Source organism: Dasypus novemcinctus, chromosome 21 (assembly GCF_030445035.2).
Source record: "Dasypus novemcinctus isolate mDasNov1 chromosome 21, mDasNov1.1.hap2, whole genome shotgun sequence".
Taxonomy (NCBI): Eukaryota; Metazoa; Chordata; class Mammalia; order Cingulata; family Dasypodidae; genus Dasypus; species Dasypus novemcinctus.
Genome location: NC_080693.1, coordinates 66,168,807 through 66,195,411, shown reverse-complemented (window position 1 = coordinate 66,195,411; position 26,605 = coordinate 66,168,807). Strand labels below are relative to the sequence as shown.

Genomic DNA, 26,605 nt, shown 5'->3' with positions numbered 1-26,605 from the left:
GTGCATCTCATTGATTAGTTGTCTCAAATCCTAACGTCTCCTCTGGGGCTTTAATATATTCCTTTTCTTAGGCTATTTCTTCCATTTTCGTAGTATGACTTATAATATTTTGCCGGTGTCTAGGTATCTGGTTAGGATGGTGAATTTATTCAGATGCTCAGTTTCTCTTTCTTTGGGATTTAGTGGTGGGAGGCTGTGTTACTACTGTTCTTTGATTCTTGGTTTACCCAGTTCTGAGTCTTTAGGATTGTCCCTGTTAGTTGCTAAAATCTGGACTCTGAACCCAGTAATGGGTTGTAGACCCCCCTTCCTTGAGCCTTGGGTAGGGAGGCTGTAAAGGCCAGAAAAAAGACTTTCTTGCTTACTTTTTTTTTTCTAAGGAGGTACCAGGGATTGAATTTGGGACTTCCTACATGCAAAGCAGACGCTCAATTGCTGAGCTACACCCACTTCCCTTAATTACTTTTAATTCCCCCACGTGCACTTCCCTGGTCCACCGGCAGATCGTGCTCTTTGGCAGCCCTCTCACTTCATTGCCTGGTGGGAGTGTGTTTCCTGCATGCAGCAGGAATCAGATCAGTGTGATAGAAGATCCTGCCTGGAGGCTAAGAGCCTTGTAATTCAAACTTGCTTAGAGCCAGTTTTCCAACCTTTGCTGGCAGTCCCCTCTTTTCCAGGTTAGGAAATAATTCCTCTCCCCTTGCATCTTCAACAGCCAGTCCCAGTCAGTAGAGAGGGAGGTTGAGAAGGTCGGATCTCTTTAGTCCCTCTCCAGCTCTCAAGGCCAGCAATGGCACAGCCCTACCTGGCCTGCAAAGGCTCCCGGGACAGCAGACCAAATTTGTATGTTCAAAGCTGAGTCTGAGGCTATGTTCCTCTCTGTCTCTCTCTACCCTTTCCTGGGGAGGTGGGATCCTGGGGCCCTCTTTGTCAGTAGCAGCCAGCCCAGAGGCCTGAGAATTCAAAAGTGTCTTTAAGGTGGGGGAGGATGCAGGCAGCTGTGGCTTTTAATTCACATTTTTTGCCGTTGTGACCTTTGCGCCTCTCTCTTCTGGGCAGTGTCTAGCCTTCCCCTGATGTCCTAAACCCTAGAAGATGATCTTCCAGGCAGTTTTTGTCTATCTTCTAGGTATTTTTCTGGTAGAGAAGAGAATCCCATGTGTTCTTTTACTTTTGTAGTTAAATGCTTGCCAGTGAGAAAGGTGATGCTGGTATTTCCGTCATGTTTTACATTTTATCTTGTAATAAATTAACCTTCAGTTCTAGTCTCTGTAAAAAAAACTTTTTATTTATTTATTTATATATATATATATATTTTTTTTTTTTTTAAAGATTGATTGATTTATTTAATTCCCCCCCTCCCCCGGTTGTCTGTTCTTTGTGTCTATTTGCTGTGTCTTGTTTCTTTGTCCGCTTCTGTTGTCATCAGCGGCACAGGAAGTGTGGGCGGAGCCATTCCTGGGCAGGCTGCACTTTCTTCCGTGCTGGGCGGCTCTCCTCACGGGAAGCACTCCTTGCGCTTGGGGCCCCCCTACGCGGGGGACACCCCTACGCGGGGACACCCCTATGTGGGGGACACCCCTGCGTGGCATGGCACTCTGCACGCATCAGCGCTGCGCATGGGCCAGCTCCACATGGGTCAAGGAGGCCCGGGGTTTGAACCGCGGACCTCCCATGTGGTAGAAGGACGCCCTAACCACTGGGCCAAGTCCGTTTCCCTAAAAAACTTTGTAATCCAAAATTCAACTCTAATTTTCATTGCAGTAACTTGGAGATTTCACAGGTATATCAAACACTATATATGCAAAGCTGAATTCATAAGTTCCCACCCTATTCTAAGATTCCACTATTTCTTAATAGAAAAACTTCCTAAATGATCTTCTCGTATATATCCTTTCTCCCTTCCAAATCAGTCCATCTTAAAACCTTTTATAGGTATTGACTGCTATAAGAATCTATCCCTATATTTTTACACAGCATTCAAAGTCCTGCACAATCTGGCCATCTGCTTTCTCCTCATGTTTTGCCCCTTTCTCCTTAAAATGCTTTGGTTGCTTGGAGTTATGTTTCCCAAAAAAACATGTCCTTAATTTTAAATCATTCCTGTGAGTGTGAACTCATTGTAAATAGGAATTTCTGATGAGGTTACTTCAATTAAGGTGTGGCTCAACTGAATTAGGACAGGTTTTAATCATATTACTGGAGGCCTTATAGAGAGGACTGCAGAGAGAGAAGCGATGGAGTGCAGCCAGAAGCTGGAAGTCAACGAATCCAGAAAAGAAAGAAGATGCTGTCACATGTACTGCTTTGTGTATGAAAAGCCAAGGAACCTCAAAGATTGCTGCCCAGCCAGCAGATCCCAACTCTAAGAAGAAGCAAGCCTTCTAACCTCTGAAACAGAGAGCCAATAAATTCCTGTTATTAGGCCAACCCATTGTGTATTATTTGTTTTAGTAGCTAGGAAACTAAAACATTGGAACACTAAAGGACTTTTAAAATTTTCCTTCTCCCCTTTTATCTGTGATGCATTTTCTCTGAGCGTGGTTTTAAAGCCTTTGCAAACATTATTAATCCCATCATACACAAGTATAAAACCAGTTAACATTGAAGTTCAAGAGTTAAACAAATGTAAGGAAAAAATTATGAGAATAGTATTAAACTACTAAAGTTACTTATGTGGATGACATGTTCAGTAGCGGCAGTGACTCTGCATGATGGTGGGAGTCATGCAAAGTGAAAAGTACAGCGCCCATGTACTTGAAAACAATCAGCAAAAAAAAAAAGTTAGCAATGGAATGGAATTATGTGAACTTGTAACCCAAGGCCAGGTCTGTATTCTCCACATTATTATCAAATGACTGGGAAGCGGATTTGGCCCAACAGATAGGGCTTCTGCCTACCACACGGTAGGTCCAAGGTTCAAACGCAGGGCCTCCTGACCTGTGCGATGAGCTGGCCCACACACAGTGCTGATGCGTGCAAGGAGTGCCATGCCACACAGGGGTGTCCCCCGCATAGGGGAGCCCCATGCTCAAGGAGTGCGCCCTCTAAGGAGAGCCGCCCAGCGCGAAAAAAGTGCAGCCTACCCAAGAGTGGCGCCACACACATGGAGAGCTGACGCAGCAAGATGACACAACAAAAAGAGATATAGATTCCGGGTGCCACTGACAAGAATACAAGCAGGCACAGAAGAACACACAGCTAATGGACACAGAGAGCAGACAACTTGGAGGGAGGGAGGAGGGGAGAGAAATAAAAAATCTTTAAAAATATATATATCAAATGACTATTTGGGTTTTATAAATTTAGGAGAAGACCAGTAATAATAATAAAGATAATAACACATATAGCACTTACTATGTGTCAGACACTATGTCCTCTACATATACTGAGTCATTAATCTTTTTTAATTATTTAATCTGACTATCAGGAACCATTAGAGATATATATATCATTATATCCTTGTTTTACAGGTCACAAAACTGACAGAGAAGTTGAGTAACTTGCCCTCAGTCACATAGCTAATAAATGGTGGTGTGGAATCTGAACTAAGCACTCTCTCTCTAGAGTTAGTACTCTAACCCACTATCCTGTACCACTTATAATTGGTTTAAGAACTTAAAAGATAAGATGAAATGTGTATCACACATCATAGATAGTCTCTAGGTTCTATGGCGTGTGAATATGCTCAACGTCAGAGTTCATGGCTGGATAGCAAGCAGAGTACCCTAACTAACTTCTAAGGAGTTTGCTGTAATACTTAGAGAATTTATCAGGGACAGATAAAGAACACTCATCTCAATAAATTTTAAGTTTTACCAAAACCGGTCCATTTTGAGAAAGAATGGTCATTTAAATTATATATCAGCACAAAGAAGAGCTGTCTTATCTGATTTTAAAAGAATCTAAGGATTAATTTACCTTCCTACTTGATGGAATTATATCTGGAAGATGCAAGCTTAAACCCCTCTTAATTATTTCGGACTTAGATTCAAATGTTCTTTCAACCCCTGAAGCTTAGCCTGTTTGTAAACAAAGGACCTTCAGTATTATCTGCAGCTTGTTGGTTTTTTTGTTTGTTTCACGTAATGCATTCTGGAAATCCTTCTATGTCAGTATATATTTTAACAACTAGAGTGTTTCATCATAAAGATGTAACATAATTTATTTAGCTAGTACATGACTGATTTCTCAGTATTACTTAAGAGTGAGGTCATGGTGCCAATACTTACATTATTGATACTTACGAAATATAATTTGGGCTTCATAATTCCCAATTTCATATTTTAAGTAAGGCTCTAAATAAAGGATGGTAAGTAAGTGCCATGCAGACATCTGTTTCTGTTTCCAGATCCTGTTATTTTGATCTCTGTACACTTAGAAGCTTAGCCAGGACTCAGAATTTTTATGAACTTAACTTGCAACAGCCACTATCAGTTAATTGGAGTTACTGTTCTGTATAAATTCTATTTGTCTTTCCTATCCAATAAATATACTCTATGCTATTTACATTTATTATACTGGTTTACTACCTGCTTACTACTGGCTTACTAGTTGTTTTTGAGGTAGCATTATCTCTTTCTGCAGTCACATTAATTTTGGGGAACCTCAGAAACCTCCCATGTCTCTTAACTTCAGGTTAATCTGGATTTACTTACTTATCTGACTTTCATTATTTTAAAGCTTTACTTAAATCATGAATCCATATTCCTATTTGAATTTATATTTTAAGTTTATACACCTCAAAAAAGTAATTGCAGGCAAGCGGCTGTGGCTCAATCAATTGGGCTCCTGTCTACCATGTGGGAAGCCCTGGGTTTGTGTCCCAGGGCCTCCTTTTGAAGGCAAGCTGGCCTGCACCCGCAGAGAGCTAGCGCAGCAAGATGATACAGCAAAGGGAGTCAAGCAGGCACAAAAGAACACGCAGTGAATGGACAAAGCAGACAGCAAGCAACCCGCAAGGGGAGGGGGATAAATTTTTTTAAAACAGTAATTGCAGTATGACACCGAAATCACACACCCACAAACAATATCAAGGGAAGCGGATGTAGCTCAAGCAGCTCCACCTACCACATGGCGGGTTTGGTTCCCGGTGCCTCCTAAAGAAGACAAGCAAGACATCAAGCTGATGCGACAAGCTGTCACGGTAAACTGATGAAACAAGATGACACAGGATGGGGAAACAGACTTGGCCCAGTGGTTAGGGCATCCGCCTACCACATGGGAGGTCCGCGGTTCAAACCCCGGGCCTCCTTGACCCGTGTGGAGCTGGCCCATGCGCAGTGCTGATGCGCGCAAGAGTGCCTCGCCACGCAGGGGTGTCCCCCGCGTAAGGGACCCCCACGCACAAGGAGTGCACCCCATAAGGAGAGCCGCCCAGCGCGAAAGAAAGTGCAGCCTGCCCAGGAATGGCGCCGCCCACACTTCCCGTGCCGCTGACGACAACAGAAGCGGACCAAGAAACAAGACGCAGGAAATAGACACAGAGAACAGACAACCAGGGGAGGGAGGGAATTAAATAAATAAATAAATAAATCTTTAAAAAAAAAAAAGATGACACAGATGACACAACCAAGAGACACAATGAGGAAACACAATGAGAGACACAAATGGAGCGGAGGTAGCTCAAGCGATTAGGTGCCTCTCTCCCACATGGGAGTTCCCAGGCCTGGTTCCTGGTGCCTCCTAAAAAGAAGACAAGCAGACAGCAAGCGCAAACAATGAGGGGGGGGGGAGGGGGAGATAAATACATATAAATAAATCTTAAAATATATATATATTTGCTATTTTTATATCATTAGAGAATTTCACTGCTATGAAAAATGAACCTGAACATAATGGTTTGTGAACAAAACATTTGAGAAAGCATTATTGTGGCTGAATGTTACTAGTTTTGGGGAACCATTATTTATTGGTATAATCAATAGTTTTTAAAAATTAATTTATAGGGTGACAAGAAACTAGGCCTTTGAAAAATCTAGAAGAAATCACACTTTCTAATTCCTGTGAACTAGCTCTGGAACTAAGACTAGCACTTGTAGCACAGTGAGCTTAGTAGTCTCTTCCTACTGCAGTAGAACTCTGGTCAATTTTTGTATCTGCAGCATTTGTATTGCTGTATATACCATTAACATATATGTGTCAAAATTTCTTTTTTACTCCATACCATTTACGGTTAACATTTTTTGCACTAGTTTTGTGAAAAATCAAAAATGGACCAGAGAAGTTTTCTGTTGGGTTTTCTTTTCCCTTTCAACCATAATTTTAAAATAATAAACTATATTTTTTTAGAGCACTTTTTGGTTTACAGAAAAATAGGCATAAAGTATAGAGTTCCCATACTACCCCCCACCCCATTCCCACACAGTTTTCCCTGTTATTAACATTTTGTCTTAATGTGATGCATTTGCTACAATTGATGAAGCAGTATTATTAGGATTATATTATTAACTAAAGTCCACAGTTTTACATTAGGGTTCACTCTTTGCTTTGTTTGGTTCTATGTTTGTTTTGTTTTAAATTTTATTGTAACAGATACACAGCATAAAATTTCCATTTTAACTATTTTCAAATATACAATTCAATAGTATTAATTATATTCACAATGTTTGCTACCATCCATTACCAAGACTTTTCTATCACCCTAAACTGAAACCACGCTCATTAAGCAGTAATTCCCCATTCTCCATATATCATTATCCTGATATCCTTTAGTTCTTTCTTTTTTTAAGGTTTATTTTATTTATTTATTTTTCCCCCTTCTCCCATCCTGCTGTTTTTGCTGTCTATGTTGTCTTCTCTTCTCATTTTCTCTCCTCCAGGATTCGATTCTAGAGACCCCTGATGTGGAGAGAGGTTCCCTGTCAATTGTGCCACCTCAGTTCCTGGTTTCTGCTGTGCTTCACCTTGACTCTCCCCTTGTCTCTCTTTTGATGCGTCATCATCTTGCCGCATGACTCACTTGTGCAGGCACTGGCTCACCATGGGGGCACTTGTGCTCACCACACAGGCACTTGCACGGGCACTTGCCCTCACCATGCAGGCACTCGCTTGGGCACTGGCTCACTGCATGGGCACACTTTCTCTTCTTTTTCACCAGGAGGCCCCAGGGATCGAATCCAAGTCCTCGCATATGGTAGGCAAAAGCTATGTCACCTGAGCCACATCCACTACCAGTTCCTTGTCCTTGTTTTCCTTTAGCTCTTTTTTTATTTCTTAAAATAAATATTTTAAGATTATTTATTTATTTAGGAGGTACCAGGAATTGAACCCAGGACCTCATACTTGGGAAGTGGGTGTTCAAACCACTGAACTTCACCTGCTCCCCAAGATGATATTTTTTAAAGTTTTTGTCTGGTATGTCCAAAGTCTGGCCTCTTTGTAAATGGTTTTTGATGTTTCATCTTGCTCCTTTGTATGGACCATCATTTCCTGTTTCTTTGTATGTCTTGTAATCTTTTGTTGCACACTGGGCATTTTGATATATTAATGTGTATATTCTGGAATTTAATCTCCAAGGTGTCTGTTTCTTAAGTTTGTATCCAACTAGTGTTATGACAGAGATTTTCTTGAATGCCAGAAGCTAACAACAACAACAAAAATACAAAAACTGCCTTTCCAGTCTTTGTTGATTCTGTCCTAATAGTGAACCTGAAGAATCCTGAGGTGGAAGCATAGCGTCTTCTCTAGTCTTTTCTGAACTTGCACTTGTCCTGGGCTTGTGAATTTAGGAGTTCCACATTTACATAGGTCCATATGCCTCTTTCACCTCAGAAATAGTTTTTCCTACTTATCCAAGGCACTTTTTTGTATGTGTTAAAGGCTATATTCCTTTGCCCCTGGCTGATGCAATTTAATTTTCTTATACTGATTTAGCTGCCTCACAAGCCACTTCTGTGTGCAGGACAAGTTCTGCGACAGCAATCCAGAGACAAACATCCTGGTTAAGTCTTTCAGATTGCCACTAAACAGATTAGTGCCAACATATATGCACCCCAGTATGCATATATGCCTTATATGTATACCCAGGGGAACTCTATTCCCTCCAGAACCAAGACCAGAAACCTGCACTAAGAGCAGGGGCTGGCTGTGTATGAGCCAGGGAGGGGATAGCAGAAGGATCAGCAACAGCATGATGAGTTTTTCCTACCAATTTTAAGTTGCCTTTTTCTTCATTTGTTGCTTGCCCAGTTAACTGAAACCCTATAACCATTTTCTGGAGCTCTGAGGAATACGGTTATGCCAGTTTTTGCTTGTTATTTAAAAATTCTGTGGAGAGACAGAGCCCTGGAGCATCTCATTCTGCCGTCTTGATGGCATCACTTCTTTTGTTTTTTCGCTTTCATATATATATGACAAAAATCTTATAAGAGTAAACTTTCTTACTGCTTTTTTATCCCAATTCTTTTGAATGAACTCAGCTTTTCAGGAAAATGTACAAGTTTATCCTGTACTTTGTGACAGTTTTTCTCAAATGTTAGCATGCATCAGAATCTGGAGAGTTTCATTTTTTTTACCTTTTTTATTTTTTAAAAGATGCTTTGATTACATAAATATTACAGAGACTATATAGGGGGTTCCCATATGCCCTACTCCCCATACCTCCCACATTTTCCCACATTAGCAACATCTTTATCAGTGTGGTACATTCATTGCAATTGATAAACACATTTTGGAGCATTGCCACTAAGTGTGGATTATGGTTTACATTGTAGTTTACACTTTCTCCCATTTGACGCTGTAGGTTATGGCTAGATATATAATGGCCTGTATCTGTCATTGTAATGTCATTCAGGATGATTCCAAGTCCTGAAAATGCCCCGTATTACACCTGTTTTTCACTCTCGCTAACCCCAGAACATCCTTGGGTCACTGTCTCCATAACAATGGTATTTCTTCCATTGCTAGAATCACAATAAGTCTATAGTAGAATACTAATAAGTTTATTTTAGTCTGTACTTCATTTCCCAATCCTGAGGACTCTGGGATGGTGATCCCACTCCACCATTAATTGAGGGGGGCTTCAATCCCATACATCCTATGGATGGGACTTTCTTGCTTGAAGTTGTAGGCACTTTCAGTTCCTAAGTATGTTGTTTGTCCATCATCTCCTCCCAGTTAATTGTCCTGGGTGAGTCCATCAAACTGGAGAGTAGATGTTGGAACTCTGTTGAGATTCAGGGCTCAACTGGCACATGGACAGTCTATACCCCTACCAACTCTAGTACTAATTATAGGTTCAAATAGAAGGGACAAGAGTCATGCATAGAGAAACCACTGCTGAGTCTAACTCTGTCACACTGTGGAGCATAAATACCAGATTAGGGTCCACTGGCAAATTCCTGAGCTATCTGCCCTGACTACAGTGCCTGGATGTCTCCATATCCCTGAGAGATTTGCTGTTTGGAATAGTATCTACTTTGGCTGTCAATGAGATCCTGTTGAGATGTATATGAGTGCTACCTCTGGGATGGCCTCCCGACTCACTTTTAAGTCTCTTAGCCATAGAAACTCATTTCTCTTTAGCTTTTCCCCTTTTTGGTCAAGGTCTTTCCCTGCCCCCCCCCCCCCCCCCCCCCCCCCCGATGCATTGCTTATTGGTACTTGGTAGCACTCTCTCGGTGCCAGGGAAGATCATCCCCAGGAGTCATTTCCCATGCTGGGGGGAAGTTACTGCTTTTTTATGCTGAGTTTGGCTTAGAGAGGGGCCACGTTTAAGCAACAAGGAGGCTCCCATTTGGTAATTCTTAGATACACCAGGTCACTAGGCTAGGTTTCCATTTCAAGAGCAAAGGCTCATAAGCATAGTCATCAATATTAAAGGTTTTTCAATGGACCATCCTCCTTCCCAAGTCATTGTCCCTGTACTTGGAGCATTCTTATTGTTCCATTAGAAAATGTGGCAGAGCTTCCTGGATGGGAATTTGATACTCTTTTGGTTATGGTATGAATCTCCCTGCACCGTGACAATGCCCCATGAACATTTGAACACATTTATATTGCCTTATATGTATACCAAGGTGAACTTCCTCCCATGTATCCCCCCTCACTGACTCCCCACACCAATGATCCTCCCCTACCACAGTTGTAACCCTTCTGTGATCCAAAACCTCTTCAAAAATGAAACCAATAAAATAGCTACATACAATTATTAAGAAAATGAAATAGTAATGATAGTTTTATATATAAGAAGTAAAATACAGGAAAAATTAATAAAAAGTAAAAATAAAATATTTTTGTAATTGGGATATTAAAAAATAATGAAAAAATATTTAAAGGAAAAAACTTTTTTTGACATTTTGCCTTCCATCACAGTAAGACTGTTGTCCTCTTTGTACGGTGATATTTTCTTCCATTTATTGCCCCAGTGTCTTTTATTTTTTATTTTTTTTCTTTTTCTTTTTTTCTTCAAAGAAGATTTAGGTCACACTAGAGTCAGGTACAGAATACAGGGGATTCCCATATACCCAACATCCTCCCCCCTTGTCCTTTCCCCCATCAATAACATTTATGTGTGGATGGTACACTTGTTACAATTGATGCACAAATATTGAACATAGCTACTAACCATTGTCAGTGGTTCACATTATGGTTTACATTTTGGACCATATACTTTTATAAAATCTGATAAAATTTAACGTGGCCAGTATCCATTGTTGCAAGATCATGCAGAACACTTCCATCACCCCCAAAATGCTCCCTGTTCCATCTGTTGCATTCCTCCCTCCCCTTCCCCTTCGGGCCCATGGAGACCACCAGGCTTCACTCCTTGAAGGACAAGATTCATAGTTACTTGCATCTTCACTGAGGGCTTGACACACTGGTATGTCTGGAGGGTTTCTTTACAACACAGATTGCTCATCCCTATTTCTTCCAGAGTTTTTGATTTAGTAGGTCTAGGGTAGGGCCCAAGAATTTGCATTTCCAACAAATTCTAAAATCATGCCAGTGGTGGTCCAGGATTACACTCTGAGAACACTGGCTTAGAATATCCCTCAGTCCACTGCCATAATCCATTTTTAGAAGCACAGGCTTGTGGTGTTTCATCTATTTTTCTATCCCCTTTGTTGTTGCCTCTATAAGCTTGTATCCAAATGGTTGTGGGATTATGAGAATAGAAATCCAGTGGTGTTCAGTTTTGGAGAGAGAGAGAGCAGATAAGGGGGGAATGCCACATTTCATTAACTAAGGGAGGGGGGCATTTCCTAATGTAAAAAATAGGAGAAAATGTATACATCCTACTCTCAAATATTCCGAAAATAGATAAAATGATAGGGCAAATGTGGCAAAATGTTGAAAGTTGGTGGATCTTAGTATCTGGAAGTCTGGATGGGGGTTTTGTTGGAGTTCTAGAAGGCATTAGTATTATTTCTGCAGTTGTCTAAGTTTGAAATTAGTTCAAAATAAACGTTAAAAAAATAGGGCACAGGTTGATGAACGATGAGCTTTTACCACTGGAGAACAATTTATTGTTATTGTACAGATTTCAAGTCTGTCAACTGAATGTTAAAATTATGTGCATATTCACAATTTAGAATTTCTTTTCTTTATCTTAAATTACCTTGAATGTAATTTAGTTTATATTTGGCATGAGAGAAAAATGTGTTTGTTTTTTTTTTAATAATTTTTTTGAGTGGAAATTACTTTCAGATTGTTAATTACATTTATAACCCTCTTTTTTCCTCTCTAATGACATTTGACTTCTGGTCTCCCAAAAGTTCTATTAGAAAAATATGACATAAAAATCAAGATACTTTACTGGTACCCTATTTAAAGAGGTGTTTGTTTGCATGTTTGTGTTTTGATTTTTTTAAAGGACTTACAAGGAATGACTTTTCTATCAGCACAATATTTCCCCTTAATTTAAACTTGGATTAATAAATGATTGTTTTCTGTTAAGATGTCTAAATTTTTTGTTGCTAAATTTGTTTATTGCCAGATAAACAATGATCATTCAACAACTGAACAATGCCCAACTCTTTTTTTTTTTTTTTAATGTCCTTAGTACACTCAGAAGAAGCTTTGTTTTTACTGGCGACTTGTTATTACCGCTCAGGAAAGGCATATAAAGCATATAGACTCTTGAAAGGACACAGTTGTACTACACCACAATGTAAATACCTGCTTGCAAAGTGTTGTGTTGATCTCAGCAAGTAAGTTTTTAAATCTTTTCTAGCAAATTTGATTCTATTTATGCTGTAGAATTTGGATAAAAATTCCTTTGACAGATTAAACTCAATTGACTTCCTTTCACTCTCTTTTTTCATAGGACTCTATTTCAATAACATTTGAAATGTTTACACTTTTGCCAGAGGCATTATTATTTTTGTTGTGGAAAGATTTCATTGTTATGATAATTAACAATAGAATTTAACTATGAAGAAACTTAAGTTAAAACTAATTCCCTTCAGTTCCTAAAGTGATCATAAATGGTATTTCCTTTCCTCTGCTTTCAGTATTAGACCAACTAGAATAAGCCTGAAAATTTACCAGATCACCTGAGATTAATGCCCCCTCAGCAGTGTATGATAGATATTAGTGTAATTAAGAATGTCCTTTCTTCGATCTATTGGGAACTACTACTCTAGCCTTTGAAAGGGGTAGGTTCAGGGAGCAGTTCTTTTGCACATTTTAACTAAACCAAGTCAACGGAGCCTATTCTGAAACTGGAGGCAGCTAGAGGCAGAGGTAATTAAGTTCCGTTAAACTCTTTTCTATGTTATATGAAATGGAATAATGGTAAAAGCTACTAAACAGGTATTTGTAAAAAGCCTGTGTGCGTATTTAGTTTGTAGGTATCTAGTGAGGATACAAATAAGTCTCCTTAGACTGAAAAATAACTTATTTGTCCAATGACTAATTGATGACTTTTAAAGTAAAGTTAGCTAAAATACCTATAAAATTCTGAGATGTTTATTATTAAACTATTTTTAAACTCCAAAGATTCTAATGTTAAATTTTTTAAAATCTACCTTCTTATTTAATTTACCAGTTAGTTTCTCTAGCCAGTTCTTACATTAGACATTTTTACCTTATTTGTAAGTCTATATTTTTTAAATCCCACAGACAGTAAAAGGACTTTAGTTATCACCTTTTATGGCCAGGATAGGCTGTATAAACTTACTTGAGAGTTCCCCCCCGCCCCCATAGGGGCCTGGAACCTCCCATGTGAGAAGCAGGTGCTCAACCACATGGGGAGCCACATCTGCTCCCCATGATTTGTTTTCTTTTGTTGTTTTTTTCTGTTTGTTTTTTGTTGTTGTTTCTTTGTTGTCTTTTTTCCATGATTTGTTTTTAAACATGAACTATTGTAACTCTGATATGCTAAAAGTATATAGTGAAATCAGGCAAATTTTTTTCATTTGGGGAACAAGTTTATGATTTTTTTTTTTTAAGGTTTTTTTTTTCTCTCCTCTCCACCCCCAATTGTCTGCTCTCTGTGTTCATTCGCTGTGTGTTCTCAGTCTGTTTGTATTCTTGTCAGCGGCACTGGGAATCTTTCTCTTTTTTTTGTTGCGTCATCTTGCTGTGTCAGCTCTCCATGTGTGCGGTGCCACTCCTGGATAGGCTTCACTTTTTTCACATAGAGTGGCTCTCCTTACAGGAGTACTCCTTGCACATGGGGCTCCCCTATGCGGGGGACACCCCTGCATGGCACAGCACTCCTTGCACACATCAGCACTGCGCGTTGACCATCTCACCACATGGGTCAAGGAGGCCCTGGGTTTGAACCCTGGACCTCCCATGTGGTAGGCGGACGCTCTATCCTTCGAGCCAAATCCACTTCCCAAATTTGTGGTTTTCTATATCAAGAAAAGGTAATTAACAGATAAAAAGAAATAAAGTGCTATTCAAGTTTTATTTATAAAAATCCTAAAATGACTGAGACCAGTAAATATGCAATTTTTAATCAAATATTTTAGTCTTTTTAATGTATTTACAGTTTCTTATCAAGGAATTATAGAACTAGAAGGACCACTACATTCTTTCGTATCCTTTTCTCCACACTATTTAGCCTTCTTCCTGCTGCTCAGATAAATTTGTACTAAAAAAGATTAACTGGTTCTATTTTTAATGGTAAAACTGGAATTTTAAGATCATAAATTCCTTGTTTCCCAAATGATTCTAAATACATGTTTACCATTATTCTGAAAGTACTGTGAACTTTTTACTTTTATCTATCTCCATAATTAGAGGTACATTGATAATGAAGGATGTCTTTGCACATATTGGTTTATACTGATTTTTAAAAACCTGTAAATTTGTATTTTAAAGGCTTGCAGAAGGAGAACAGATCTTATCTGGTGGAGTATTAAATAAGCAGAAAAGCCATGATGATATTGTTACTGAGTTTGGTGATTCAGCTTGCTTTACTCTTTCATTGTTGGGACATGTATATTGGTGAGTAAGAATGATTCAAACTACAGGAAAATTGTTTCCAATTTTTTGTATGATCTGTAGCTTTAAACACATGCGTTTATCAAATTGGCTAAATAATTATACAATCTTTTGGTTCCATGATCTTGTTAAACCATAAAAGAAAACAAAAACAAAAAACCGTAAAAGAGTAGGGATGTTGGTCCCATTTTTGACTCTCCATTTAGCCTTAATGATAATAACTACAGCAGTACAGCCTAACAACTGAGGGCACGTAATACTGGTTATTCACCAGGTGACCCACTTAAGGGGGGAAAAAAGTGAAGTTGTTTTTCTGTATTAAATATCACTGCTACTCCTTAGAAAGAGCCTCAAATAAAAGTTTCAATAATGGAGAATAGCATTTCTTATCTGGTATGCCGTAATGATTTTTAGGCATGTCGGAAAAAATTTCCAAAAGTGGTAGTGAAAATAATAGTGAGTTTGCAAATAATTTACTTTCTTAAAAGTAAGTGAGATGAATATGAATCCAAAATTATAACTAACAACATGTTCACTTGTTTTCATTCTGAAATACTTTTTAATTTGGCATGTAGAGAATGGAGATATAATTAGCATAGCAAAAATTGCTCCTAACTGCCCAGCAGTTATGAACAATATGAGTAAAAGGTATCAGGGGAAACATGATTGAGAACTGTTTATAGAAAGAAGCAGACTAGCATCATTTTAAGATAAACTGAAGCCAATTTGAATATGGTTTTTAAAAATCCTGGAAAATGACTAGAATAAATTATTTGGCTAAATTTGGGTGCTTATTTTCAGATGTGGTAGAAGTATGCCTAGCCATTGATACTGCTTTTGGTAACAAGACTAAAAAAGCTGTAATATCAAGATCTTTGTATATCTTAAGAAAACAACTGAGAATAATGCTATTTGGTTCATACAATTATGATTCTTGTCATTTATTCAAGAAATTTTGAGATCTATCTCCCAATTTGACTGAGACACAGTAATTGGCACTTGGAATATAAAGATAACTCAAAGGCATTGTCCTCAAAGATTTATAGTAGAGTAGGAGTAGGAGGAATATAATAGAATGGAAGGCATTTCTACTTTGTTAGAAAATCTGATCCTTTAAATGTACTATATTAAAAACATTTTAGGTCACTTTCATAATTACTACTAGGATGTTTTATTAGAAATTAAGAATTTGGATGTTTTCCATATCTTATTCAGTAACTGTCTAACAGTGAATTTAAAGCAGTGGTAATATTCAAGAAGGCAATGATAGTTTATTTTGTTAGCATTTATTCCAGTTAATGTTCTGTGTGCTTTCTCCTGACTTTTGGCTTATAATGTCCTAAATGATAGTGATTATTATTTAGGATGCTAAGAGGGGGAAATAGATAATTGAGGGAAACATCAGTGAGAATGCTCTCAGAACCTAAGTAAGACTCATCTAATTCCCAAAATTTTCTTTATAATGAATGTTCTGGGTAATCTAGCTTGTTTAATCTATTTGTTTTTCTCTACAGCAAGACAGATCGGCTTGCCAAAGGATCAGAATGTTACCAAAAGAGCCTTAGTTTAAATCCTTTCCTCTGGTCCCCCTTTGAATCATTATGTGAAATAGGTAGGTTTGTACAGGAGGTGGGAGGAGGGTTCCCCCATTTCTTCTTTTTTTTTTCCTACTTAATTTTTGGAGAGTAATACAAATCACTGTTTGCAAGAAAAGGATTTTTCAAAGGTTAAGGGCTGTTAAAATTGAGAGTAAGAATTAAGTTAGGATCATGTTTCAGGAATGTGACTTTTCTTTACTGAATCACAAGGATTAAATTCAGAAGTTTCTTCTGTTTAGCCAATCAGGCTTAAATATCTTATGTCCTCTAGAATGAGTTCTGTTGTGAGAATAGCACTAGCCAAAATAGCTTTCTTCTCTGAATAAGAACTTTCAAAAGAAAGTAATAGAATGCTTGTAGCAGGAACTGTTACACGAACAAGGCTAAACAGTATTGAGAGAATGTCTCAGTGTATATACTTTGGGATGCATAAAGGACTATTTTTAAACATTGTTATCTCTATATACTTGGAAGTCCTTAAAATTTCACTGGAATATCTATGGGATTTCAACTCCCTAACTCCACTCCTTGTCTTGAGAAAAATGAGAATTGCTTTCTGCTTTTAAAACTAACACAGAGATGTACATTTTCCTATGGGTTATTAAACAGTATTTAAATATTTCCTAAATCTACATCTTTATCTTAGGAAATTTTTTTTTTTAAGATTTATTTATTTATTTTTATTTCTCTCCCTTTCCCTGCTCCCCCATTGTCAGCTCTCTGTGTCCATTCACTGTGTGTTCTTCTGTGTCTGCTTGTATTCTTGTCAGTGGCACCGGGAATCTTATTTTGCATCATCTTGCTGTGTCAGCTCTCCATGTGTGCGGCGCCACTCCTGGGCAGGCTGCACTTTTTTCGCACTGGGCAGCTCTCCTTATGGGGTGCACTCCTTGTGCGTGGGGCTCCCCTATGGGGGGACACCCCTGCGTGGCAGGGCACTCCTTGCGCACATCGGCACTGCGCATGGGCCAGATCCACACAGGTCAGGAGGCCCTGGGTTTGAACCCTGGACCTCCCATGTGGTAGGCGGAGGCTCTATCCATTGAGCCAGATCCACTTCCGCTATCTTAGGAAATTTTTACCATAAGCTGATGGATGGGCTTTTGGCAAATGTGATCAGTAGAAATGGACAGAATTTTTAAAACTCTGGGAAGGCCTTATTTCATCAGTTTTATACATACTTGCAACAAAATTAATCCTAATTTCCTCAGAAGAAAATATCCTTTTTGTCTTCACAGGTGAAAAGCCAGATCCTGATCAAACATTTAAATTAACATCTTTACAGAACTTTAGCAACTGTCTGCCCAACTCGTGCACAACACTAGTATCTAATCATAGTTTATCTCACAGACAGCCTGAGACAGTTCTTACAGAAACACCTCAGGACACAATTGTAAGTTTTTCATACTCTAATGTTCAGAAAATTATAAAAACCAGTAAGAATGATCTGAACTAATATATCATGTATCATAAATGACATGGTAGAAATTTTTTGTTTCAGGAATTAAACAGACTGAATTTAGAATCTTCCAATTCGAAGTACTCCTTGAATACAGATTCCTCAGTATCTTATATTGATTCAGCTGTAATTTCACCAGACACTGTCCCTCTTGGAACAGGAACTTCTATATTATCTAAACAGGTTCAAAATAAACCAAAAACTGGTCGAAGTTTATTAGGAGGGCCAGCTGCTCTTAGTCCATTAACCCCAAGGTAAGACGAACAGAAGATACTTTAAACTGTGCTACAATATTAAACAATCTAATATCAGTTTGTATTAATTAGTAATTAATTAATCTGAACAGCAACTTCCTAAATCACTATGGAAATTGAGACATTTAATTGGTCTATACTGAACCTATTCTGTTTTCAGAAAGTAAAATAAAAGAAGTATAGTATATATAAAAATTTAATGTTACATATTGGGTGAATTTTTAAAATTCTTGAATATGCCTATTCAGGGAGCAGAGTAGTTCAAGCAGTTGAGTTCCTGCTTCCCGTGTACGATCCAGGTTCAATCCCTGGTACCCTTAAAAACAAACAAAAGAACCCACTCTCATTGGGGAGCGAATGTAGCTTGGTGACTGAGTGCCTGCTTCCCATGTATGAGGTCCTGGGTTCAGTCCCTGGTACCGCTAAAAAAAAAAATATATATATATATATATATATATATTCATGCCTTTTCAGCTAGTGTGTACATTAAAAGATACTGTCTTTATGGCTGTGCATCGTGGGTACAATGAACCCCTTGAAATGTTGGTGTGCTTATGATGAAATCAGAGCAACATAAAGGATTGACACCTATCAATATAAGATATTTTGTCAAAATTACTAGAAGTATATTTGTATAAAAATAAAGAAATCCAACCCAGAGGATAAGTATCCAGAAGTATCAATATAAAAAATTGTATGCTAGAAGAGCCTCTATGAATTGGGTTCTGGGCCAGAGAGCTATTAAAATAGCATGACTGAGATTACAACAATTCATTGGATCCACAGATAATAGCTCTAGAAACCATTGGATAATTCAGTGGCCTCTAGAGACATTTTCTCCATTATCATGTCTAAATCATGTTTCACAAATTTGAAATAATTTGATCATTTTGAATCTTACTTTATAAAGCCACTCTTCTGTATTTCTAATAAAATCTCCTGAGATGAGTAGTTGTTGCTCAGTTGTAGTTCCTTGTTTTCTTTAATTTAAAATCTTAGTTATGTGGGTGGGAGAGTCTGCAGTCACAGTTTATTTTTAATCTGCCCCTTAGATCCTCACTGCCCCCAAGACTGATTTGCCATTCTCTTCCTTTTAGACCTTCTAATTTAAGTATACTGCTGCTTTATATATGCCTTGATGACTTTTTGACACCTTGATTTCAACCTCTTCTCAGTTTTGGGATTTTGCCATTAGAAACCCCAAGTCCTGGAGATGGATCCTATTTACAAAACTACACTAATACACCTTCTGTAATTGACGTGCCATCTACCGGAGCCCCTTCAAAGAAGGTATTTTCCATTCAAAATGCAATTTCATATGGATAAGAGAAACTCGTTTAAAAATCCAGTCTTTAGTTCATTTCAGAGAGAATCTAACCTTATGTAACTGCTTTTGCCTTAGAGTCTTAGGGTCGTTGATCTAAATGTAGATCATCATTGTCATAGCCTCCTTTTATCTTAAGAAATAAAACTCTTTTTTTTTTCCCAAGTAAGATTATAACTCACAAGTCTAGTTTATTTAGGCACTTAGCTAAAGGAGATTTTTACTTTGTTTCCTTTATTAATAAAATGTTTTCTGTCACCTTGAATACAAATAACACAAATTATATCTGCCACAGTTTTCACTTGTCCCTACCACTATGCATGTATGATTTTTGAATAGTACTAATAATAACATGAAAAAAATTTGCTCAAGTAAAGCCAACTTTCTGTTATTAAAATTTTTATGGTAGATCTGCATAGAGATAGTGTGTTAAAAAAATGAAAAATATTTGACAGTATTTTTGTACTAAATACTGCAACAAGTTTCATAAGGTTATTTTTATGCCCCTTTTGAAGGTTTATGGCAATAGAGGCCAAAGTGCTATTTGTTTAAAGCATATCTGACATTGTATCTTCTGTGAGAATTAAATTAGGTTATATATGTAACTGCCTATTGCCATGTCTAGAGCCTAATGGGTGTTCAAAAAATGGAAGCTAATTAAGTCACACTAGTATGGAAATGACTAATATCCCCTTTACCCTCCAAGAGATATGTTTCTGGTTTTTGTTTTCTCTTGTTTAAAATATCTTTTCTTCTACTCCTAAACAAGTGACAATAGGAACTCCAAGAGTAGTAAAAAGGAGTTGCAGAGTAGTTTATGTGTAGATTGTTTTAAACCTGAATTTTAAAAGTTGGGAACTACCTGCTGCTTTATTGATGTGGGCATGAAGTATAATTGTGGAAATTAGTTTATTGTAGTTATAAGAAGACAAAGAAGAATGATAGTTAACATACTAGATGAAAACCTCAGTAGACTATAGCAACCAAGAACAAGTTAGGCCATCAGACAGATACAGGATTTCAGTGCCCCAATAATAAAAGCCACTTGCTGGGGAGCAGATGTAACTCAAGTGGTTGAGCACCTGCATTCCATGTACGAGTTCCTGGGTTCGACCACAGTACCTTCTAAAAACAAACAAACAAAAAAAAACCTACTCTCATTGGGAAATGGATGTAGCTCAGTGGTTGAATGCCTGCTTCCCATATATGAGGTCCTGGGTTCAATCTCTGGTACCTCCTAAAAGGAAAAAGAAAAGCCATTTGCTGTCTTATCCTCTTCTGCCTTAGTTCCCCTCTTACCCTATTATAAGATATTCACAGAAAAGCTGCACTTGCAGGTCTGCATGGAGTATCGACTAAAAATATCAAACTGAGTAATGAGTGTATAAGACAGGTTTTTAATAAATGAGGAAGTGCCACAGTTAATTTCAAGTTTTGTCTCATGAAGGGGTCGAAATGGATGAATGGAGAGGTACCATTTGGGGGCAGGTGGAAGCAGGATTATGGAGTTTAAGAATTGGTGGTAAATCAGGTGAAAATATTCAGTGAATAGTGATAGCAGAAAGGATCTGGCAATAGATATAATAACTGAAGCTGTTAAAGTGGTCCAGGATTGCCTAGGGAAAGAGAGTAAGCTAATAACACAGAGTGTACTTAAATTAAAAACAGTGGAAGGAAGAGGGGACAGCAAATAAAATGGTAAGACACACAATCAAGATTCTACACTATTTCAGAAGTTATACAAAGTTTCAAAAAAGAAGGGCTTTCAGTGATGTTGAGGTAAGATCAGATGAGAAAGTGATTAATAGTGATTTAGTAATGAGTTATTTGATAATTACAAACAATGAATATCAGAAACAGTAAATTTCAAAGAAAATTATCTGGTGGTAAAAAAAAAAAAAGTAAAAAATATCCACTGGTGGCAACAGCCATAAGTCACTTTTAAAAGGTAAGTGGTGAAAATAGAGAACTCAGAAGGGGCAAGCAAGATTTTTTTTCTTCGAGGGAGCAAAGACAATTAATGAAAGAATGGAAATACTAGAAAAGAAATATTAAGTCTAGGAGCAAAGTCCTTAAAATTTATAAAGTAACTAGATGACTTTTGCCATCACCTTCAAGTCTTGAACTTCTATAGAAATTACTAATTGCCAAAGGGGTGTAAAATCTTACTTAGTGTTGTTTTTAATGTATACTAAATAAATCATAAATCTTGAGATTAATAGCTGTCTTAAAACTCATTTTATCTCCATTGTCTAGGGTTCACTATTCCTTAGCCCCACACATAGAAGGTATATAATAAATGAAGGATGATCACAATCAGATGTAGATAATAGCTTATGAGAATTTTGAGCCTTTGCTTTGAAACTTAAGTGAAATATGAAAGGACAGTATAAAGAAATAAAAATATTCTGAGATTAAAATAACAATGTTATTCATACTCGATAAATAATGACTTATTAATAGTTTTGGTTTAAAGATGAGGGTATATGTTGAAACATATGAGGTATATGTTGAAATCTTTGAGAGAATGCAGAAGGGAGAGTTATGGTGTCTTTTTTCATTTACAGTGCATTTTAACTCACAAACCTTAAACTTCCGTGTTTTATAGTCTGTTGCCAGAATCGGCCAAACTGGAACAAAGTCTGTCTTCTCACAGAGTGGAAACAGTCGAGAGGTAACTCCAGTTCTTGTTGCACAAACACAAAGTTCTGGCCCACAAACAAGGTATTTATTATGGTATCATTATTTAACATTGTTTAACTAAACTCTCCCTTTTTTTTCTTGCTGTAAAATTGATTCTTTCTACTTCTTCATATAGGCAGGTTTTGACTCTCCCATGAACTTTATAATGAGTATTATAGTTTTTGTGTATGTGAACTTTGAAATTTCTAACTTAATATGAAGACTACTATAATTTTTAGTTAAGTATTATAATGCAAATCAAGAAAAGAATTAACTAAAATATCATTTTAGTTTAATCTAATTGCCTCACAAATTTGTTTAAACTAAAAATTCTAAACACTCCTCCGAAGTACTTTTCTTTTTATACATATGACCCTCTCTATAGGTCAACTACAAATACATTTTATTTGACCCCTCCCTCTATAACCAGATCATAAAATTAATTTTCCAATAAATCTTCAAATACTGAGTCCATTTCTACACAGAGATGGTATTATTTATAGGATTTATTTTCCTATTCAAGGGCTGAAAAATAAATTATAGCTAATAATATTAAAAAGATACAATTTAGCCTCCTAAATTAGTAACCATATAATGTTAAGTCTTAAAACAGATGCAAAAGTGCATATTCCTTGACTATGTAAAAGGGCTAAATATTTCTATAATGCTAGGATGGTAAGTCTTTTCATGAGTGCTAACAGATGACAGTGATTATCTTGGACTCTATTAAAAGGGTCCCGAGGTCTCCTGCAGAGCAATATCATATAGGCTGAGTAATCCTAATCCTAAAGACTATGTAAACATAATTCTACTGAATTATATACATTTCACTTTAAACAAATATACAAGCTGTAATAAGCATCAGCTATTGATAATATTATGCTCTTTGAAGTGATTCCATTTTATCTACTTCAAGCCTTATTAGCAATTATTTTTGTTTTGTCTTTTTAGAGGTCACTTTAGGGTTTATAATATACGTCTTTGGAGTATCAAAGTCTGCCTTTAAATAGTATCACTTGACATATAAAACCTTAAACTAGAATACTTCTATACTCCTCTCCAGTCTTTATGCTGCCTTTGTCATATATTTCACTTCTACATATTTATAAACTCCATAGTGCATTGCTGTTTCTGCTGTAAACAGTTATCTTTTATAGAGATTTTTTAAATAAGAAAAAGAAACCTGTTTTATATTTACCCACATACTTTCTATTTTTGATGTTCTTTATTTCTCTCTGTAGATACAGATTTCAATCTTGTATCATTTTCCTTCAGCCTGAAGGACTTTCTTTAATATTTCTTGTAGTCCAGGTCTGCTGGTAATGAATTCTTTCAGTTTTTGTATGTCAGAAAAAGTCTTTTTCATCTTTGTTTTTGAAAGATATTTTTACTGGGTATGGAATTCTAGGTGACAGGTTTTTTCCTTTAAAAATGTTACTGAACTGTCTTCTAACTTGCATTATTTCTGACAAGAAGTCTGCTGTTATTCTCATCTTTGTTCTTCTCTATGTAATGTGTTTCTTTTTTCCGATTTATCGCTGGTTTTAAGCAGTTTGATTATGATGTACCCTAGTACAGTTTTCTTTATGTTTCTTGGTTTTGGGATTCATTGAACTTCTTCGGTCTGTGGATTCATAGTTTTCATCAAATTTGGCTAAATTTTGGCCATTATTTCTTTAAATATTTTTTTCCATCCACATCCACATCCCTCTCTCTTCTTCTGAGACTCCAGTTACTGGGATATTAGTTAGACTGCTTTGTCCTACAGTTCACTGATGGTGTGTTCATTTTCATTTCCAGTGTTTTTCCTTTCTGTTTCATTTTGGATAGTGTCTTTAAGTTCACTCATCTTTTCTTTCACAGTATCTAATCTGCTGTTAATCTCATCCAGTGTATTTTTTCATCTCAGACATTGTATTTTCCATCCCTGGAAGTTTGATTTGGTTCCCTCCTAATATGCTCATGTTTTCGTCTTTTTTTTAACATATGGAGTATATTTATAGTTGCTTTTTTAATGTTCTTGTCTACTAATTCTGTTACTGTGTTATTTCTGGGTCCATTTTTATTAATTGGTATTTCATTTCATTATGGATATTTTTCTGCTACTTTGTATGCCTGTTTTTTGTTTTTTTTTTTTTTAATTTTATTTGATCCAGTTATTGTAAATTTTATGTTGTTGAGGACTGGATTTTTTTTTATTCCTTTAAGTATTTTTAAGTTCATTGTGGGATTTAATCCTTTCAGGTCTTGCTTTTTAAACTTTGTTAGGCAGGACAACTGATTTTACCCCACTGTTGATATAATACTCTTAGAGTACTCTAACCAGTGACCTATTTATTATGATGTTTTTCCACTCCGGCTATCAGAAATGTGAACTGTTCCCAGGCTGGACTGAGTTCCAAGAATTGTTTTGCCTTTTCTCTTCCAGAAGTTCTTTTCTTGGCTTCAGATAGTCTCTTCACATACCTGCAAATATCAGTTTTCAGCTGAAGATGCTAAGGGAACAACACTTCAAATCTTTAAAGGGTCTTTGTGTGTGTGTACCTCTCTTCTCTCTGGTACTCTGCCCTGCAAATTTTAACCACCTTGGCATCCCTTAATTTGTAATAGCATTTTCTTAGCACAGAGAAGCCTCTATATTTGCATTCCCCTTTTCTGCACCATTCCTTCAAAACTCCTCAAATGTTTGCTGTCTTGTTCAGTGTCTGAAAATGATTGTGTCATATATTTTGTACAGTATCTTATTTTTTTAAGATGGGAGAATAAATCTGGCCCATGTTATTTCCATACTATTTAGACTGTTATTTTGTAGAGATGATTAGAATGCATAGTATTCTTAGCTAAATCATCCAAGAAAGTTTTTGCCGTCATATTCACCTCAAAAATTATCCTGTAAAACTCATTTCTGTGATCTTTCCATGGTATTTTTTTGCTATCATAACCTTATATTTTTATTAGAAAATCACAAAACAAAGATGCTAGTTACATAAACGTTTTTAAAAAGAGTTTAAAATAACTGGCTCAAAATCACAAAGCTGGTAAGTGATGGAGCCTAATTTCAAACCAAGGCAGTCTGATGCTAGAGCACACTTGCTTACTGTCAAACTCTTAAATGGATGCAATTGTAATAATTCATTTATACATATTCATATAATGTGATCATTGTTTCAAACTCAGTATCCTGCTTCATTTTTATGGTACCTATTAAACTGGGCACTTTTTTTCTTATGTCAGATAGGTCTTTGGAGCTAACAGAACCTTAACTATAGGACTTCCTATAATAATTCTCTGCATGAATAGAGTTATAGGATTGTTTACCCTCTGGCAGCCTTTTGTCTATGTGAGGGTAATCAATCTCAGCAATATTCTCAGTCTTGTCTTCCCTATGAACTGTCCTAATTTCTATAATTAGATAATCTTAAAGTATATTCCATTATTTGTAGTATAAGTGACACATAGATGTTCCTACAAAATAAAAGATATTGTCTTTTAAAATGACTTGTTGACCTAAATGACCTCACTTGCTGAAATCCCTACATTGAAGTTCTGTCTTTTGAAAGGTTTAAGGACAGGCCTGGGCATTCTTTATTCGCTGGTCAGCATCTCTTTGTCCCAGACACAGGTAACTAGCAGGCTTTCCCATAAACTGTATAAACTGTCAACAGTTTAGTTCATAGACTTAACCACTCTCAATTAGATAATTCAGGTTTTAAATGTGCTTGCTTTCTAAGATTAGAATTCTTACATCTTAGTATTTGCCTTTAAAGTAAAAATATATCCAAGTAGTTATTAGAATCATTTTGCTATAAACAGAATAAACCTTGATGTAGTTGTTTGAATTTACAGGGAAATAACTTTCCAAACACCAATTGATCTACTGGTATATATTTGTTGGCAAATATCCCACATTTAGAACATCCATGTCTGGCTATCTTTTACTTTTTCTCTGACTTGCAAATGAGGACTAGAGATAATTGACTTATCAATGTTTTTACCACTTACTGACCCAGAATTTTTATGTGAATTATACTAAATTCATATTCGTAATTTCAGATAGAATGAGGATCTGTGCTGTAGTTGTTACCATTTTAGGAAACAAGAGTAATTTTTCTTTAAATCCTGGAGGGAAGAGAAAAGGACTGACCAAACTCATCAACTTTAGAGTACAAACATGATGAATGAGTATTTTTTTATATACCTGAATTGAAACAATAAACTTTATAAACTATAAAAAATAAATGCATTCTTTTATATATTTTTTTAGTACAACACCTCAGGTATTGAGCCCCACTATCACATCTCCCCCAAATGCACTGCCTCGAAGAAGTTCACGACTTTTTACTAGTGACAGCTCCACAACCAAGGTAATTTAAAGATGTCTATGTATCACATTTACTTAATGTTTCCTACTCTACAATGTCTGTCATCAATGACTCCATCACTAATAGATTACTTTCTTTTAAGAGATAATTTAGAATTAATTTTTTTTAATTTGAAGGGTCTTCTTAAAACTTTTATAAATTTTCATGGTCCTTCAATAAATATTATATAATATCCTCAAAATGGCAAGATTATAGTGATGGAGAACAGATCAGTGGTCACCAGGAATAGATCAGTGGTCACCAGGTTGGGGGGAAGGTATGGCTATTAAAGAATAGAACTAGGAAATTTGTGGTGATGGAACAAACCAGTATCCTGAGTATGGAGGTTAATTACTCAAATCCATACATGTGGTAAAATTTCATGGAAGAGTAGATTTGAAAAATGGTGAATCCCAAATAAGTTCAGTCTTATTTGGTCTTATAGTTTAGTTTGTAATATTATACCAATGTCAGTTTCCTGAATTTCATGAGGTACTATGGTTATGTCAGATGTTGTTATTGGGGGAATT

At 36.7% G+C, this 26,605-nt stretch overlaps 1 protein-coding gene across 6 annotated transcripts in view; it reads left to right on the top strand.

The window, feature by feature from the left end:
* CDC27 (cell division cycle 27) overlaps positions 1-26,605 on the top strand; it is a 67,241-nt gene that overhangs the window by 16,680 nt on the left and 23,956 nt on the right. For all 6 annotated transcript variants that reach the window (XM_058284460.2, XM_004447121.3, XM_058284459.2 and 3 more), the window contains exons 3-10: positions 12,005-12,152; positions 14,275-14,400; positions 15,912-16,009; positions 17,234-17,388; positions 17,497-17,708; positions 18,884-18,998; positions 21,641-21,756; positions 25,979-26,078. In XM_058284460.2, coding sequence (XP_058140443.1) covers positions 12,005-12,152; positions 14,275-14,400; positions 15,912-16,009; positions 17,234-17,388; positions 17,497-17,708; positions 18,884-18,998; positions 21,641-21,756; positions 25,979-26,078 — 1,070 coding nt within the window. The remainder of the gene's footprint in view (positions 1-12,004; positions 12,153-14,274; positions 14,401-15,911; positions 16,010-17,233; positions 17,389-17,496; positions 17,709-18,883; positions 18,999-21,640; positions 21,757-25,978; positions 26,079-26,605) is intronic.